The sequence below is a fragment of the Rhynchophorus ferrugineus genome, unplaced genomic scaffold, assembly GCF_030347505.1.
Source record: "Rhynchophorus ferrugineus isolate W39M unplaced genomic scaffold, kcgeb_rfMv2 rfM1, whole genome shotgun sequence".
In the NCBI taxonomy this organism is placed as follows: domain Eukaryota; kingdom Metazoa; phylum Arthropoda; class Insecta; order Coleoptera; family Curculionidae; genus Rhynchophorus; species Rhynchophorus ferrugineus.
The window spans coordinates 42772365-42792881 of NW_027472580.1; the positions used below are offsets into that span (position 1 = coordinate 42772365).

The 20517-nt window shown below is 33.6% G+C and overlaps 1 protein-coding gene across 1 annotated transcript in view; it reads right to left on the bottom strand.

The window, feature by feature from the left end:
• Positions 1-20517, bottom strand: part of LOC143197553 (frizzled-4) — an 82833-nt gene that overhangs the window by 6326 nt on the left and 55990 nt on the right. Inside the window, exon 4 of the mRNA XM_076406099.1 lies at positions 10245-10411. Within this exon, the coding sequence (XP_076262214.1) occupies positions 10245-10411 (167 nt within the window). The remainder of the gene's footprint in view (positions 1-10244; positions 10412-20517) is intronic.

The following is a 20517-nucleotide window of genomic DNA, read 5'->3' on the forward strand; positions in this document are numbered from 1 at the left end:
CAATTTTTGTTATTGTGAAAAAAATGGATAAAAAGGAATTTCGCGTATTGATAAAATATTGCTTCTTCAAGGAAAAGTACAGTTGAAGCAAAAACTTGGCTTGATGCCGTGGTTCTAGACAATGCCTCAGGAAAATCAACCATCAAGGATTGAAATCCACAAAATGATTTTGAATGGCCGTAAATTGAAATTGAATGAAATAGCAGATACTCTAAAGATATCAACTGAACGTATACAGCATATCATTCACGAATATTTGGATATGGGAAAGCTCTGTGCAAAGTGTGTGCCGCGCGAGCTCACTTTTGACCAAAAACAACGACGAGTTGATGATTCGGAGCAGTGTTTGAGGATGATCAAGTGTAATAAACCTGAGTTTTTGCGTCGATATGTGACAATGGATGAAACATAGCTCCTTCATTTCATTCCGAAGTCCAATCGAAAGTCAACCGAGTGGACTGCACATGATGAACCTGCTCCAAAGCGTGGGAAAACAGTCGGGTGGCAAGGTTACGGCGTCTGTATTTTGGGATGCGCATGGAATAATTTTCATTGATTACCTTGACAAAGGAAGGACCATTAACAGCGACTATTATATAGCGTTATTGGACCGTTTGAAGGACGAAATCGCCGAAAAACGACGGCATTCGAATAAAAAGAAAGTGCTGCTTCACCAAACCAATGCACCGTGTCACAAGTCAGTGAAAACGATGGCAAAAATCAATGAATTGGGCTACGAATTGCTTCCTCTTCCACTGTATTTTCCAGATCTGGCCTCCAGCGACCATTTCCTATTTTCATATCTCAAAAGAATGCTCACTGGGAAGAAATTTTCGTCGAATGAAGAGCTATATGCAGCATATCACCCTTGAAAGGAATTATGTTGAATATAAAAAACTAATTTTACCAAAAAAATGTGTTTTACTATGGTAGGCCGGGGACTTTTCAATTAATCTGTTATAATGTTTCTGACAAATAGGTGTTGCGGTTAAGTTAAGAAACTTGTGGGCGGTGCTGTGATAACTGTCACGTATTGACAGGATAATAAACTAAACTAATTAATCAACACGGGCGTAGGAAGTACAAAAATGTGCGTCCAATCATGGTAAAAATGACCACTCTACTTTATAAAGAAGTGGCATTCTTCAGTCAATAACTTTCAGTAGTCTAAGAATTACGTTATCCGTTATCGTCAGTTAAACGGCATCGTAATAGTCATTTGTTTGACTGCTATGATGATAAACACAATTTTAAGTTTACAATTTAAAGATAATTAATTATGGCATTGAATTGGACGTATGATCTATACAAATGTGTGAAGTTTAACTGTCATATAGTAATATGTAATTTTTCATTTAATTCTTTTTTAAAGGGGATAGACGGAACAATACAAACATTATGCAATATTGTAGATTTTGTTGCATTTTGGCAGTCCGGCTCATAGGCTTATTCGGACTGCCTGCTTTCTGCAGTCAAGCATCGGGGAGCCTCCGTTACTTCCTTCTTCGTTTTGCTTCCGATTTAGGGGAACATATCGTGACATTTAACAGGCTTTATCACTCACATCACTGTCTGTAGTACTGCGAATGAATATCTCCACTTCCTCAATAATTAAGACTTACTATGCCTACTAATTAAACTCCAAACAATGGCATATTCTAAGCATAATGATACTGCGCCCATATACACAACCAAAAAGGTTAAATCTTGGTGTGAGGAGTATCAAAATATCATCAAACATCTTCCCCGGCCAGTACCTCAATACAATTGAACCATTATGGGGAGTGATGACATCATTGACATTTTGACATCATTGAAGCAATTAACGGATATTGTGCAAGAATAAATGAAATTAACGGATATTCCAAGAAATATTATCCTGTTTCATAGGAAATTATTCAGATACTTTCCGAATTTATTTCCCGAAGAATTGCAGTAGAAAAACAGTTCAACAATACTTTGTTGTGGTATATTACTTAAATATATTTAATGTTAATAATCCAAACAATAATTTTATTTCAATCGAATTCTAAACGACACAATCGTTGTTAACGGCATCAATTAAATTTTCTTATACAAAGTCATATTCATAACATTTCTATAACTTTATTTTCCTAAAATTAAACTAGGTATACCATTAACACAAAAATAAGTTTATTGGGGATATTTGCCCACTAACACAATAGTGAAAATATGCTACTGTGATCAAAAAATAGTAAGACGTAAAAGTTGTGGTGTTATTTATAAATTTCATTTGAAAGACTTATGGATGGTTTACGTCAAGTTATTTGTGTTGAGAGGTCGCGATTATGGACCGATAACTTTTTTGTGTAATATAATGGGTCTTTTTATATAGAATTTGCAAAAATTTAACTAATACCATAACTTAAAATAATTTAAATAAGTAGACTCAAGACTCTCCCGCGCCGACTTTTCGTTCATCCACGCATTGTAGAGTGCTTGTTCGTTCTGAGTTCTAGTTGTGTTCTCTACATTCAAAACTGCAATATGTGATACGCCTGATGTCGATATTTCCATTTTATCTGTTTTTTGTGCAGTGTTCTCCATATTTTTTTATATATTGTTGAAATAATACTGTTATTTTTATGTTTCAAATTATCCTACGCTGCATTTTGTGGGCCAGATGTTGAGTTTTCAACCCTTAAGGTTTTATGGCATTTTGCATTTATCTTCTACTGTACCGACCTTGTTTTCCGATCGCACTTTCACTTTTTCACCAGTCTTTAAAATGTTATTGTTAGACTTTTTTTTTAACGCCGCATTTGTGACACAGATTTTGTTTCGTTTCACTGACCGTCTCTCCGAACACGTCTTTAATCTGTAAAAGTCAAACGTCGACTAAAAACCTAAGTTGAAGCAACATTCTACGCAGAGGTACTGCCTACATCGCTTCTCATTCGAGAGTAGCAGTGTGTACCCAGGATAGACTTCAGAAGCAGCTCGATGAGACGGTCCAGCGGTTAAAATTCAGGAGGTTGCAAATCAACCCTCACAAAACCAATCTTCTTCTATAAGAGGCGTTTTGCACCGCACATCTCGCATCTTAAATCGAGAACGCGCCCATTCCATGGTCGTATCAAGCCACCTAGGTCGATTTTTTCTTCGACCGAAAGTTTAGGTGGAATCTTCAGCTTCAGAGGTCCCTTCAGAAATGTTAAGGTAATCAATCTCCATCAGATCTTGTATAAGATAGTCCTGATTCGATCAGTTGTGTTCTGCGACTTCAGCGTTTATTTCAAATACGTCTCACTCAGTCAGGTGGAACGTCGATGAACGTCAGGTGAAACTCACACGAATATTGAAATATTACAACTATTGGATACCACCAGAACAGGACACAGACTCAAAAAAAACCTAAATTTAAGTTATCATAAAGACAAATTGTAGGTTAGACGGAAACGACTAGTAACAATATATTAATTTAAAAAAAACGGTCACAATTTTTGCGCAACAAGCAATGAAATCCTGATGTTGAAGCGGTTCAAAATGGTATTTTCAATCAATTCGTGGAGTAACTATTTTCTCTTCCTTTGATATTTCTCATCGCATGCATGTCGTATGGAAACAGTTGACTGATCACCTGTTAAGCTCTCTAATAGTTTGAGCTGAACTTTGGTCTAATAAGCCTTATAATTCATTATCCTCCTTCTTTGCTACTGACATCAAAATCACGACTTCTAAATAGTTGAAACCAAAACCGATAATTGAGATATGATGAAGCAGCATTACCATAAGTTTCTAAAAATGTTTAATGAGTTTTAATAAAAATAATGACTGTCGGAAGTGTCATTTTGAGCGTTCCATGATTAGCGTCTTTATACACTAAATAACTCAATAATTCTAAAGGTAAAACTATTATTTTATGTAGGGAAGTGTCAAAGCGAGTTGTTGACATTGTTTTTTTTTGCATTTTCACCTATAGATATCGCTGGTCAAAATACATGCAAGCAACTAATAGATCAGAACATCCGCTTGGGTCAGTATGTTACTGTTCAAACGACTACTGCTTATTCAATCGGAACATGCCGGCGGTAATTCAATTACTATTCATCGCACCTCCGTTTAAGTACTTTGTTATGCGGAGAACCACCCCTTAATTTTAATTCAAACAGTTGCCGGCAGACGGCAATGCGTCCTCTCGATTAACAAGCACCGTCCTCTCTACCTGCCCATGTCGTCGCGCCACTTTTAACGAGCCCGAATCGTATGCAAATCCGTCCTTTTGTTTTCGCCGATACTCTATTGTCGTCTCGTTCGTTTTGCCGAAAACAAAAGATGCAAGAAGATCGTAAAACGGTGATCGTGGCCATCCGCGACGTCCGACGGTCGTCGGGGAGTATAGGAAACAATCAGAACGGTCGGAATGTCTCATTGAAATGTCGCGAGAGAAGAAATGTGGCCCTGTCCGAGCAAAAATGCAACGTATCGAATTGGCATAGTGTTCGTGGGGTGAAAGGTATGCGATAAAAATCAGTGTTTCGGCTTTTAGTTTTGTCACATTGAAACTGGCTGAGATGTGTGGGCTAGTTAATTAAGTGATGATTTAAGTCCCTGGGTCTCTTCATTATTTATGACTGATGTCGTACTAAGCGTATGAAAACTAAATATTTCGTCTTATTGTGAACCCTTTGTCGAAATAAAAACTTATTCGCAATTTATTTTGATTTTGGAAATTATTGTAAAAATACTGTAAGAAGTTAGACTAGGGGTGTCAGTCGGCGAGAAAAATATCAATATTTTTAATACATTTTTAAAAGTATCAAAATACACTAAACCTTTAAATTTTTTTATTAATCTGTTAGAACGTCAACAATCTGCCCGTGGGCAATAAGTATTAGTGTATGATTTCCGTTATATAATATAACCATCCTAACATCTAGAAGATCACTTAAGTAAGTGATCTGCTGTACAATTTATAATCTAAATATTATTCTAGATACTATTCTAACTTATTTTAAAGTCTTTCCTAACTTATTCTACTAATAGTCTCTACCAATAGATGTTCAGAGTACTTCGCAGTAGCACTTCGAATCACACTCGTTTTGGGTTCTATGGGGATATCGCGTTGAATCAGTTTGTTGGACACGTAATATGGGGCATCGACAATGACTCGCAGCACTTTACTCTGGAACCTCAGAAGGATATCTATGTTAGATTTGCTAGTAGTACCCCACAGTTCAATACCATACATCCAAATGGGCCTAAGTATTGACTTATACAGCAAAACCTTGTTATCTAATGATAACTTAGATTTACGCCCTATCAGCCAATACATTTGGTTTAGTTTAAGCCCAAGCTGTTTGCGTTTTGTCACTATATGTTTTTTCCATGTCAAATGTCGATCAAAATGCATTCCCAGATATTTAACGTTGTCTGCTTGCGGAAGTTCATGATTATTTAATTTTACTGAGGGACATGTTCTTCTATAAAGGGTGAATGTCATATGGGTAGATTTTGTCCCATTTGCTTTGATACGCCACGTTTTCAACCATAATTCGACTTTCTTAAGATGAAGTTGGAGGTTTCTTGTGGCTGATATTGGATCCTAGTGTGATGATAAAACCGCTGTATCGTCAGCATATGTTGCAACAAAAGTGTTTCTTGAGGTCGGTAGGTCAGCAGTATACATAAGATATAACTTATAAAGATAATAAGATATAAAAACTTTAAATAATATTGGAATCCGGAAATGATAGGAAATGGTAAATATTTTGTTCAATGTTTCGTAGGGCTTCTGATGTGTTTGACTTAACATGGTGAAGTTATTCCTGGTAAAATCTTACTAATCCCACTTTTAATAATTTCTCTGTAGTATATTTTTATAAATCAATAATATTATGATTCTTTATTACAGTCATCTGGCCTCTTCGAAATGACAGAGAAGCATCATTATACGTTTCTAAGAATGTTTGTTGGGCCTTGATAGCAGATTTCTTCAAATTAAACAATATAAATAACGAATGCCGAAAACCCAATTTTGAGCATTCCGTGGTTAGTAGTACCAGTAAACACTAATACTAAATGGAAAACTGTAATTTTATGTTGAGAAATGTCAAAATCGTCGAATTTTACAGTTATATTAACACATGAAAAGTCTAATACTAACCTTCAAAAGAAAGCAGTTATAATTTCATGATATTCTACTCATAGGTTTGTGAGTTATTATGCTAATAGTGTGTGCTAATGTGCTAATAGTGTATGTTAATTGTGCCATTACTTTTGTTATTTTCAAAACAATGGATCAAAAACAATTTCGTGTTTTAATTTTACACTGCTTCTTGATGGGAAAAATACCATTTAAGCGAAGCAATGTTTGAAAAGTGTTATAAGCACTCTGCTCTATCAGAAACCACAATAAAACGTTGGTTTACTGACTTCAAACGTGCTCATAGAGATATCGATGGTGCAGAGCGCAGTGGACGTCCAAAATCGTTTTGACTGACCGAAAAGTGAAGTTGCGTGAGTTATCTAGCATCGTAAAGATATGAAAAGAACGGGTTGGTTTTATATTGCATAATCATTTGACTATGATAAAGGTCTGTTCAAAGTGGGTGCCGCGTTTGCTCACTGTTGACTAGAAACAAGAACGTGTTGACGATACTGAGCAGTGTTTGGTCATGTTTAAACGTAACGACCGGAATTTTTGCGTCGATATATGAAAATGGATGAAACGTGGATCCATCACTTCCCTTCGGAATTTAAATGATCGTCATCTGAGTGAACAGCAACTGGTGAGCCTCGTTCAAAGCGCCCAATCTCAATGCACAACAATCGGATGGAAAGGTTATGACCTCAGTATTTTGGGATGTGTGTGGTGTAAAATTCATCGACTATCTTGAAAATAGAAATACCATCAACAATGAATATTTTATAGCATTATTGAAGCGTTTGAACGCCGAAGACAAAGAAAAAAAATGGTTTCATCAAGACAACGCACCGTGTCGCAAGTCAATCAAATGGCTCAATCATTCATCAACTCAATCATCTAACGTATTCGCCAGATTTGTCTCCCAGCGGCTACTGGTTGTTCGCAGACCTTAAAAAATGTTCACCGGTAAGAAATTTCGCTCGAATGAGGCAAAAGATAAATCGTTCTACAAGAGCGGCACTGAAATGATTGTGTGGTTCTTGATGGAGATTACGTTGATGAATAAAGACAATTTTGAACAAAAACACGTTTTCTTTGTTACGCCCGGGATTTTTCAATCCATGTGTTAATATAATCGGGGGAAATAACAAAATATTAACGAATCAGTGTCTAATTGAAGTAAAATTGTTTTTGAACAACCCTCGTAACCGCGCACGTGATAAATTAAAAAAAGGCCAAAAAGGTACACGCCTAAGAGCATAAGAGCTTAACGATGCCCGGCGAGTCAAGCCGTAATGGCGGGGTTGACGCGCATAAAAACTGTTTTATATGCATTCTCGGAAGTCTCGCGGTCCGATTCAATTAGTTATTTTACGCGGCCCACAGCTTGGACGTGGATAAATTGGTCGACGAATCGATGCAGCGTTATTTACTAATCGGAGTGTTATTGTGATTACATTAATGACGTTTCTCGTAACTGGTGATGCTTTTCCTAGGTATTGGTTGATAATTATGCATCGGGTAAATGATGGGAACGTTGCGTCTTATTTGTGCGCATGTGTGATTATGATAAATATGGATAAATCTAACTAAACCTATAATTATAAAATACTTGTTAGGTGATTGGTGTGTCGGATGATTAGCGTCGCATGCGGTCTTCTTATTTCCAGCTTGTTTATTGCTAATAAAAACTTTACATCCAAAATATTTTACACTAGTCGATGTAATTTCTAGATAACAATTGCTGCATAAATTAATTCTTAGGCACCTTTAGTTATGCTATATTTGATTACGGTTGTAAGTTACTGATAGGAAGTCATTCAGATTCTAGATGAAACGGTGAACTAGTATTGGTGCTCCGTAATATATCTCTAATTCAACGTAATTCCCCTTTTCAGAACCTACCGTGAGAGATTGCGGGGGAGTGAACAAGATATAGAATATGATTGGCTAGTTGTGAAAATATGAATGAAAAAATTCTAGTCAACCAAATATATGAACTTTCAGTAAACTATCGTCTATTGCGGTTAGTCTTCAAATATCTTTGTCAATAGATACATTTTGTGTTAAAAAACTAAAAATCTTTAAATCAATTCATTATCTTTAAGACATGCTGTAAATATGCTATGTGTTATTGATTATGTAGATAGTTGGAAAGAGTAATATGAGGTTAATACCTCATGAATTGGGCTTGAGTACTGTAGGACAAATCCATTTTCTGAGCATAAATGTGATCAAGTTAAAATCTGTAGATAACATTACTGGGAGGATTGCGAAATTGCGAATAAAATTAATTTCTATGAAGTCTGCACATGTAAGTTTCATAAAACAAAGATTCCTTGCCAATGATAATTGGTTCTAGAGTAATTTCGTATGCGAACACAATAAAATATTTGGCCATGACACTGGATACCTAGTTCAAGAAGAAACAAGCTGAACTTTGTATGAGGCCCAATAAATATGTTTGTTGCATGGACGACAATCCGATTAATCACTTCATAACAAACGGTTGTGATCTTACGGTGTACAAACACGACCCACGAACTTATCAAAACAAAGTTATTCCCATCAAAGTTAATGCCCCATGTCATATTAGTAGAAATGAAGACAAGACCTAAGGGTATCAATGGGTAGCAAAGAAATTAAAAGGTTTACGAAAAACAAGTGAGATTGCGTACACATAAAATATTATAACCATTCTACAACAATCGAAAAATGGAAAGTGCATCAGTGAAAGTACATCTATGTTAAGTAAGTATGGGTCTAAATTATAGATCTGGACTTTATGAATACTATTAAGATAAAATTACTACCCGCTATTTAAATTTTGAACTTTTTAAAAAGCAGAACAAATGTGAACAAGTAATTTCGCAAGATGAAGATTTGACATGGTGCAAAAATCTATGAAAACCTAATTGGAAACAGTTAAATTAGAAACCTTACCAATGTTATTTTCCGCACGTCGCTTCTTCTGATTATTACTCGTTTAGAGCACGTGCAATATCTCGTAGTAACTTTGATATAGACATGGGAAAAAGTCGCATCTAGTAACTGACTATATTTTGAATAGATAAGAGTTCGTTTTTTAAAATAAATACTCAATACTTGACAAAAAAAACTATCTACGTTAATTTGTAACTAGAAACAGAACGATAACATTGTTATTGCAATAGTAAATAAAGCATTACTATTTTACGGGGGCAGTTTGATAAGTCAGTCACAGATCAGGTCAGTCAGTGATCTTTAAATGCATCACTGCTACCCTCAAGTGCCATCTGTTATTAGACAGCTGCGAGATTTTGAGCAAAGCGCGCCATTTTGTTTGTGTTATATATTGTATTGTTGTTTATTTGCGATAAAATATTCTGAGGATTTTGCACCATCAATTTCAATAGCTGAAAAGTTCATGTCGCCCAAAAGATGTCGTTACACCAAAAATCGTCGATAAAGTCATGGAATGATATTAGAGGGTCGAAGAAGTACGTGAATACGCACATTTTACATGAATATTTGAGTATGCAAAAGTTATCAGCGCAAACTACTAAGAGTGCTTGACGATGTTCAGCTGCAATCCGAATGAGATTTATATCGTTCCTAAGCATAAATATATCACAAAACACCAAAAAACAAGGAACAATAAAAACAGTGGGTTCCAGTGCCAAGTTATGTATGTTGGCTACATATTTTTGGGATGTAGGCAGTGTCATTCCTATTGATTATCCTGAAAAGGTTAAAACGATCACAGACGAATATTTCCCGTTTCCAAACTTATAGAAATGGCTGGGTGGTAAGATATTTTGATTGAATGAAGAGGTTATCACTAAAACAAAAAACTCCTATTTTGATGGCTTTGAGAAAATTTATTATTTAGATGGAATACAAAAATTGGAAAGCAACTGGGCAAAATGTATTTAGTTAAAACAAGATAATTTTGAGAAATAAAGGGCTTTTTGACGGAAAAAAATATTTAATTTGGAAAGTTACTGACTTATCAAACTGTCCTCGTAGCATATAGTTATATTAGAAACAAGTCAAAATCACAACAAAATTATATTATATTGAAGTAATAAGTGTGTGCAAAAGTATAAAAATGATTATTGTTATGGAAACTGATTATAATCAAACGTGAACTCACCTGTTAATTCATCCGAATCGACGTCTCTACGCACGAGTGCGGCCACGGTCTGCATCGCCGGACAACCCCAAGCGCACACATGCAACGCCGACGACAATCCTCGCAGTTTTTCTTGCGTCCACGAGAAACCAGCTCGAGCCAACCACCATACACAGAGACAAACCCACCTGAAACAGGAGAATGGTAACGATCGTTAATGTTCATGTCCCTCCGACTTCATCAATCGACACGAAATTGTCGTTTTTTATCGTCATAAAATGTCCAACCGAGTAATAAATGGTGAAAGCTACAATTCTGGTGCTCTGGTCCTGAACGGCTATGCCCTATAAAAAAGAGTTCAAAAGTCTGGTGCTTCTAAAGCGTTTAAACTGTCGCCCTTTCTGTTATTTTAAATATCGGTAGGGTACAGTAAGAAATTGTTACTTAAAAAATACTGGTAGTACTTCATATTAATATTTCTCAAGGATAATGGTATTGAATTATTGTAGTTTATTGCATTTAAAATTTGCCATACATTTTCAACATAAATGAACACATTTCTCTTAATTTGCATCTATATTAACATTTTTTTCAAATAATATATCTAGTAATTTTAGGAATCAATTATTGTTTGGTAAATATAAGTACTATTCAAAAAAAGTAGAAACATCTTTGAAAGTTTTGTTCACCATCTTCCTATCTTTGGTAGTCCTTTAATGTTATGTTAAAACTAACATTGGGAACAATCTACTGTTTAGTAATCGACTACTTTTTACTATCGTCTATTTCGGCCAGACTAGATTCAATCGTGAATAGTTCATTCTAGGGATGCAGAAAAAATATCGATATAAATACTGCCGATATTTTTTTGGCCGATATATCGATATTTTTTCAAAATAAATTAAATATAATTTCAAAGTTGGTATTTAATTTTAATTTTAAATATTTTTTTGAAAATATCGAAAACGATATATCGATATTTTTTAAAATATCGATATTTTTTTCAGTGGCCATCACTCCTAGTTTTTTCGATTGAATTTTAACGTCCTCGTTTTGCCATCCTAACCAAGACCTTGAAAAAAATGTGCTGATTTTATGCTTATTTGTAAATATATGGTTGTATGTTTTGTTTGTAATTTCATGAGTAAATAACAACGTATATTAATATAGCTGCCTTTATGACTTTTATTATTTATTACTATAATGTAATGAGGTAAAAAGAACATTTTGATTGATAAATGGTAAAATAATTTTTATTGCATTTATGTTATCTTGCCAACTTTGAGGTCCATTTTTTATTGACTTTTTCGATTTTCTAAGTCTCCCGATATTTGTTCAAACCCTTTGAATGTTAAAATTTTTTTCACTAAAGATTCAACGATTAACAATCTTGAAATATTTCTGACAACGAAATTTTATTAAAAAAAGGCGGTAGTTAAATAGTTGATAAATATTGATCTGGAAAATACGATACAAATATTTATTTTTAATCCATTCCTCTTTACAAAATTTTTAAATATAAATATAATTTTAGCCGGCTTGGTTGGCGCAGTGGTAAAGGCGTCAGGACGATCCACTTACTGTTGCGATAGTCGCGGGTTCGAATCCTGCTGGAGCATGGTCGTAAATTTATGTCTGTAATTGCTTAATATTTGTGATAGTCCTAGGCAAGAGTGCAAAATCCAACAAGGAAAATGGTCCTAGTCACGCCAGTAACCAGGCTGGGTAAGACCAGATGTCTTCTGAGATGATTTCTAAGTTGGTCACTCGCCACTCGGTAGGCTTAATGCCGAGGACCGTGGTTCGGAGCCCACGTTAAATAGATGTGCCAGTCCATATAAACCGTCGTTGGTAAAAAGGATACTTTAAAATATATTTTAAAAAAATAATTATTATTTACGATATAATTATAACATTATCCAAAATTCAACTGCCCTTTTGGATATTATATAATCCAGCAATTATGTCTCTGATTTTCTTTCCCAAAGAAAATTCGAGAAGGAATACGTACATCTCCGTTTCACTTACGCTACGGTAGAAATAAACATTCGTAAGCACCTGTTGCAATGAAATAGGAATAAACCAATTAATGTACTATATTATATCGTTGCTTTCCAAATATTTAAAATTAACATCTATACAGCACAGAGAATCAAACAATTATCTCCGTCCTTTCTTCTGTCAAAATACGGGAAGGAATTCCTACATGTGTTATCAGGAATAGAAAAACAGTTGAAGCATGCCTCTAACTGAATTACTACTATTTTGATTATCGACTAGTTCGACTGTTTTCAGTCGATAGTTTCCGATACTAGTTAAAACATAATAATTGTAATTGGTAATAATTACCGAGAATAATTTTACTTGATTTAATATTTCAATTTTTCAAATTCAAGCTTCTTTACTTGACCAGAGTATGCCAAAACCAATAATTTAATTGGAATAAATGCAGACGCTCTAGGTAAATAAAATTTTAGAAACGACTAAAATAAGAATATACAATATACATAGGGAAGAAATATACATGACAAAACTAGACGAAGATGAACAAAAAATAGCAGAAATAAAAATATTATGAACCACAGAATAAAAGATAGTCAATATAGTAAGAATACTAATATAAAACAGAGAGTAATGTGGATAGGACTTAAAAAGTAATTAGATATAAATTAATAATATTTTATACCATTTTCTATAAATATTTTCCATCTTTTTAGCAACATGGCAATACTGCGCCAAAAAACGGTTGGTTTGCTGCAATCCAATCATCGAAGTGTTTCGGCAACAGATTTCTTTTTATATAGATATGGTTACTTATGTAAGCATACAAACGTATTAACAATGTGAATACATATAGCAAAAAGAAAACAACGGACACAAATTTCAAGGTGGCCAGATAAATTCAAATATTATTTATTTTATTGGAAATAGGAATAGGAGAGGTTGAAATGAAAAAATTATATTATTACATCATATATCAGGATTTTTTTATCACAAAATCACTTTCTGTCGAAATATACACGTGTAGTTTTTTGAATTTTGCACAAATAAGTGAAATTTCACTCAAAGCTGAGCTGATTTTACAGTCTAATGGAAAATATTTGACATTAATGTAGTAAAGAAGTTTTCAAGAAATGCATTTCGTTCGCAATCCTACTATAATAGATTATTAATAGAGTATTAAGTCCTTGGAAATGAAAAATCTGCTTTCTAGTCTCATTTATAGTGATTAAACGACTCACATGATATAAAATATAGTTTAATTTTGTTTGAATATTTTACTACTGACATAGAAATATTAGATTAGAAATATTTTAGTTTAAATACAACGTAATTTAATAATGGGGTAATATTTAAATTTGCAAAATAATACATTTTAAATAATATGTGTTTATAGATATCATTAATAAAGCTATTAATATTATGTTAATTAGGTAGGATTTACAAATGTATCCAAGAATTAACATGAAATGAGTAAAATTTTTGTTGCGATAGCCGCGGGTTCGAATCCTGCTGAGGCAGAGTGTAAAATTCGACAAGGAAAATGACCCCAGTCACGCCAGTAACCAGGCTGGGTAAGACCGGATGTCTTCTGGGATAATTTCTAAAGTTGGTCACTCGCCAGTCGGTAGGCTTAATGCTGAGGACCGTGGTTCGGAGCCCACGTTAAACTTTAGGCCCAGTAAAGATAAACCCATAGTTGGTAAAAGAAGACTTTAAAATATATATAAAAAAAATAATGCGGAAATTAATATTGTACGGGGCATATCTAATGTAAGATACCATAAAAATAAAATTAATAAATCCAATCCAAAACCAGACAAAATGTTTTTGTTATTATTTTACACTGAATAGTATATAAAGCATATTTTTGGGCTGATGATCTAAATATTTCAAACCATGTAATATTTGTTTGTTTACTTTTCGTATAAATACAGGCTTTTTATGATAGGATATCAGCAATATAACAGTTGTGAAGCAATAAAGTAATATATCTCGCCACATTCGTGCATATCTAATTCGTTTATTGTAGATCGTACATAATCAATTTCGGTTTCTGTAAGCAATTCAAAGCAAATTTAGACATTTTTATATCTTTATTTTGATCGTTTGATTTCAGTGATGTTTGATTTAAAAAACAGATTTCTATACAGAATATCCTGAATATGTTAGAATATTTATAATCATGTTATATTGTACACTAAAGATGACTGATACCTTGACACCGAAGACGTAATATCCAACAAGACAGTGAGTTTTCAGTCACCGTAGAAAAAATGAAATAGGGTTTGACAACGAAACAGCCACTGAAGCGGGTGACAGGAAAACTGACGTGATAGGGAAATCCAATTATATATAATGTATGTCACAAAATATCTCGGTTGCTATAATCGATTTATGATATATTTTTGATATAACAGTTCAATTGAAAAGTCCCCGGCCTACCATAGTAAAATACATTTTTTTGGCAAAATTAGTTTTTTTATTCAACATAATTGCCTTCAAGGGTAATACACCGATTATAGCGACCCTCCAACTTTTCGATACCATTTTTGTAGTACGATTTGTCCCTTGAAGTCCTTTGCTTCAAAATAGGGCTCAGTATCGGCGATCACCTCTTCATTCGACGAAAATTTCTTTCCAGCGAGCATTCTTTTGAGATCTGAGAACAGGAAATAGTCGCTGGGGGCCAGATATGGAGAACACGGTAGATGAGGAAGCAATTCGAAGCCCAATTCATTGATTTTTGCCATCGTTTTCACTGACATGTGACACGGTGCATTCTCTTGGTGACGTAGCACTTTCTCTTTCTTCAAATGCGGCCGTTTTTCGGCGATTTCGTCCTTAAAACGGCCCAATAACGCTAGGTAATAGTCTTTCCTTTTTCAAGGTAGTTAATGAAAATTATTATATGCACATCCCAAAATACAGACGTCGCCATAACTTTGCCAGCCGACTGTTGCGTTTTCCCACGCTTTCCCACGGGTTCATCGTGTGTAGTCCACTCGGATGACTGTCGATTGGACTTCGGAGTGAAATGATGGAGCCATATTTCATCCATTGTCACCTATCGACGCAAAAACTCGGGTTTATTACGCTTGATCATTTTCAAACACTGCTCCGAATCATCAATTCGTCGTTGTTTTTCAAAAAGCAATATTTTATCAGCACGCAAAATTCCTTTTTATCCATTTTTATCACAATAACAAAAGTTGCTTCACTCAAAATGCTATAATTCACAAACTAATGATCCGACAGCTTTCAAATTTATACAAGCATCTTTTGAGGGTTAGGGCTAACTAAAAAACATATAGATTTAATTCTAGTAGCGCCATCTATGTGTCAGGCCGCGGACTTTTCAATTGACCTGTTATAACGATCGATTTTTAATATATAATTAACAATCGAGTAACACTCAATTATAAACCACAAAATGAAATTAAATATTTATAAGCTTTATCAGTTGTATTTTTTGAGTATTGCTCTTTTAAGACCTCAAAGATTTAAGATTATATAAAAAACACTATTGCAATTAGATATTTCGTGACTATCTCGCTTCAAAGCAAACAATTATTTTTAAAATAGAATGGATAATATCAGAAACTTAAACTTCCTTTAGGCAAATATGATTTTTTATAAAACATTTTTTCCACATCTACTATTTTTATTGGATATCGTAGTAATTTTTTTTTAATTATCACTCTTTTATTAAAAATAATTAGAAATCCATCAACAGAAAATCAAGAAATTATCATTTTCTCTAGTTCTTATATATGTTATATTATATTAATACAAATCTGTAGTACATTTATTTTTTACTTTAAAAGGACCTTTATTGAAAAATAATTGGTAAAATATATATGAATCGATCATTTAGTAAAATTGTTCCCATCTTTCTGAAAATATGGTGATAATATGTCGAATGAACGATGTTGGTTTAGTAGTGATTTATTGATCCATATTGGCACTTGTTCAACATTTTAAAATCGTGTGATAACCAAGCTAAATTGCATCGATGTGAACAAGAGTTAGTCAGAAGGCTGTTGATGGAAAAAAACTTCCTATTCGAGCTGCGACAGTGCAACCTTCACAGATTTTTCAACGTGCTGCTGAGCATTACCATACAAGACTTGTAATTTTGCTTCTGCTATTCGACATTTCTAGTTTTAACACATAATTGTTTGCCCTTACCATTATGCTTTTCATTGCTAGTCACAATTTGCCACATAAAACTTTTCTTTTTGCCTGAAGCAAATAAACTACAGTGTTAAAACGGTTCGAATGGCATTTTCAACAAATTTGTGAGGTAGCTATTTTCCCTCATTTTGGATCTTCTCCCTCACATCTAAACATCCAGAAAGAGTTTGAGCTGTATCTTCGCCTAATAAGTTTTGCAATTCGTTGCCCTCGTTTTTTAGTGGTGTTTACATTATGTGACCGTTATTTATTGAAGCAATATAAAAATGTGGAAAATGCAAAATAGATAAAACGGATGGCAGCGGTGTTACCTGGAGACGAGGCTTGGGCAGTCGATGGTGGCACGTCTGAACCAAACGATGGTCGGTTACTGAATGAATGAAAATACCCTTCACTAAGATCCCAGATAAACGTCTCGGGGTTGCCAGCTATTCGTTATCGTATTCTAGTTGTCGCTGCTGGCACCCCGCCCGTCTTCAACATCTGGGAATATATTTCTGGGTACTTTGTTGACCGTTATTCCACGATGTAAAATTCGACATGCCTCAAGGTCCCTACAGTAGCATAATTAGTTATCGTGTTAAGAGCGTTTTTTCTACTATGTATAGTCAAATTTTTGTCACGCTTTTGTTTGATAGATATGACGACAATTTGTCAGGTTTAGATTATAACACTTCATTGAAAAATAGGCATGTATTCACTTTTTTCAAAGCAATTATACTGGTTAACGCAGCGATCCAGCAAAAAATGTAATCGAACGTTAAATAATTAACCTTTATCGTATTTGTATCGTCTATCTCTGTCTGGTCGCGCTAAATCCATTTATTTTCATGTCATCATCGATAAGGCTAAAATTTATTGGCCCAAATAAAAGAATAATCGTGCGGTCCAATAATATAACAGGTTTGTTGAAAGTTTTATTTCTTTTTTTCTTGGAATGACGAACAGGTGCTGACTATAACGAACACCATCGTGTGAAACATGCTATATTTTCAATTATTACATTTCCTATTGTTTTATTCATTTTATTCCTTAGAAAGGGTTAATAAATGGATTTTGCAAACTATACATGATGAATTCAGGAAATTCATCAATTTTGAAAACCATTGATTAGGGATGGTGAAAAAATAGATTATGGCTGAAGAATCAAAATTAGTTGCAAAGCCCATGTTGATGCTAACAAAGGTGTTGTGTGTAGTATTGAATAGGAAGTGTCAATCATGGACTGTTCAAAACAAATCACCAATTCGGTTGTTTACTGTCAACACCTAAAAAAAACGATCAGAAATGACCAATGGAAAAGGGATTGTTTGCCACAATGACACTGCTAAACCACATACATCTTTAGTAATTCGGAAAATATTGGGAGAGATTGGCTGGAAAGTTTTAATGCATCCACCCTACAGTCTGGACCTTGACTCCTCTGACTATCATTTGGTTCGGTCTCCTCAAAATTGATTATTTTAAAATTTCTCAATGATGTTAAACTGTTACATAAGAGAATTTGTAATAATTTACAAATTATAAATGTTCATTAATTTTTTAAAAAGTGATAAACCCTTAAAGGTGTAATATCGAACTAATGTTTTTTGCTTGTCAGTATTTGAAAGTGAACTATTACAGACCATCTAGCAGTACATTTATTTATAGTTTTCATAATAATGTAATTAATAAAAAGTGGAAAATTAGGAGTAATATAGCACGCCACTGCGGATTCCAAAATAAATTCTGAGCGATAATGAATTGCTTCTTTCAAAAAGAAAAAAAAACCGTCAGTGTTGAACCAGCAGCAACAGCAGATACCTGTGTCAAGTCAAATATTGGACTTGCTCTTTAACGCTAATGTAATGCCGTTCTTCATGTACAACATGCCTCTTAAATTGACTCGGCATTTGGGTGGGCCCCAACCATATTTATTTACGTTGCTTTGTCCGTCTATTTATTTTACTTCCAATTACATATCTATGCTAATTAGATATTATATTATATTCATGTGAATATAAATTAATAAAACTTTCATAGTAAAACTAATTTTATATTAATCATAATTTATGTTTCGAATTTCATTGATTCACCATATTACTGAGATACAATAAATTTTATATTAAAACGGTGGTTATTAAAATTGTTGAACAAGATAGGAAACGCTTGGCCGTATGTTGTAAAATACTGTACTCGCCTGATTGACCAGATATTTTTTCTTTTATCACTAGTTTTGATAGATGCCACAAGATCATTATAAATAACGCAGAAGAAAGTTATTGTTTATAATAAATAAACATGGACAAAACCTCAATATATATGAACTATAATAATATAAATATAATACAAGTATTTCAATATAATAATAATATCACTTTATAAATATTGAAATCGATTTTATGAAAGGTTTTGCTTTAAACAGCTTAAGAGTTTATGAATCAACTATTTCCACATATTTATATGAGATGGGAAAGATGCAAATAGCTATCACATGTATTGTCGTAAAAAAGACCAGAAACAGACGTAAGGTTATCCTCGTGCATGACAACGCTGGGCTACAGATTGCAAAAGTTGTAAAGCATACACTGTTGCAGCTCAAATAGGAAGTTCTGCAGCACACATAGCGTTTTCTGATTATCACTTGCTCAGATCGATGCAACATGGCTTAGCTGACACACTGCTTCAAAATGCTGTAGAAGTGCGAAAATGGATTGATGATTGGATCGCTGCCAAACTAACATCATTGTTTAGACACGGTATTACCGTGTTGTCGGAGAAATCGGAAAAAGGATATTGAAAATGAAAATATTTTGGTTTATGTTATCGTACAAAATTTTTTCAATAAATGACTTTTTGAAGTGAAAAACATGATCACAATATTTGTAAGCAAGTAACATATGGCAGAAATAATCTTATTATGACAATATATTAACTAATTTCTAATTTATTTGTGTTTTATTCATTTACAAAGTTCTACACCTTAAATAAACACTTAGTAAATTTCTTAAAATTGTCGTTATTTTTGCTTTTTGATTTGGCTGTTTAAAATGGTTCAGAACTCATTTCCATAGCGCTAGCAAGAACTTCCTTATGTCCATTACTTAAAATACATTGAATGAAAGCAAAGCGTAAATTTATAGAAGAGGAATTTTAGCTAATATTTTTATTTTTAGTATTTTTGTTCGAGTTCTACAAGCCTGTTTGCAACATTCTTTAATTGAAATTGCAAATAATAATTCGTTACAATCGTTATTATTTCGAACACCAAAATTGCATTTCATGCTTTTGTTTTTGACCTGAAAACAACGTAAAGTATAGTTTTTTAGTTTTTATGGGAATTGATACTGAATTGTTGAATTTTGCCAACTTAATAGCCTAAAATACATGTCAAAATTTGTTTTATGAACAGCAACAAAAAGTTTATGTTGCCGAGTTATTAAACATCGAAAAAACAATTATATGTCTTTAACAGTTCTAAACTTGAGAAATTTACTGCATGGATTCTAGAAACGATATGTTTTACGTATGTAGTCGGTTCAGTTACCGAAACTGTTTATAAATCAAAATAAAACGAGACATACTTTGAAGAACCGACTGACATATACGACTCATGCGTTCAGTCTATATTTAAGCGACATCAGATCCTTTCAAGATGGTTTTTATTGTTAGAGGAAGGCAGAACGGCATCATGTGCGCTTAAAATAATTAAGAGTTTTTAGGTTAGCACGCAAAGAAGGTCTTTAGTGGTAGAAATATGCGCTATAATTATAAATTATAAAATAAAAATATCAAATCAATAAAGGAATGAAATAATATTACATTATAATATGTATTAGGTTATGACAATATATTTATATTTTGTACTTTTGATTTTACTAGTTTATTTGGTTTTTACTTGTTTTTTTATTCGATAAACAACTTTTATAGCTTGTTTTCAGTTACATTTTTGAGCGCTACAGCTCTGTTGATAGTTTTTGGCGGTATAAATTCGTTATACATTCTCAAAATATTTATAGATGACGGTAATAAATCTTAGAGAAGCCATTGGATGTCATAATAACCGTTACACTGATGTTAAACATGCAGTAAATAGTACCACGTGCTGTTATAAGTT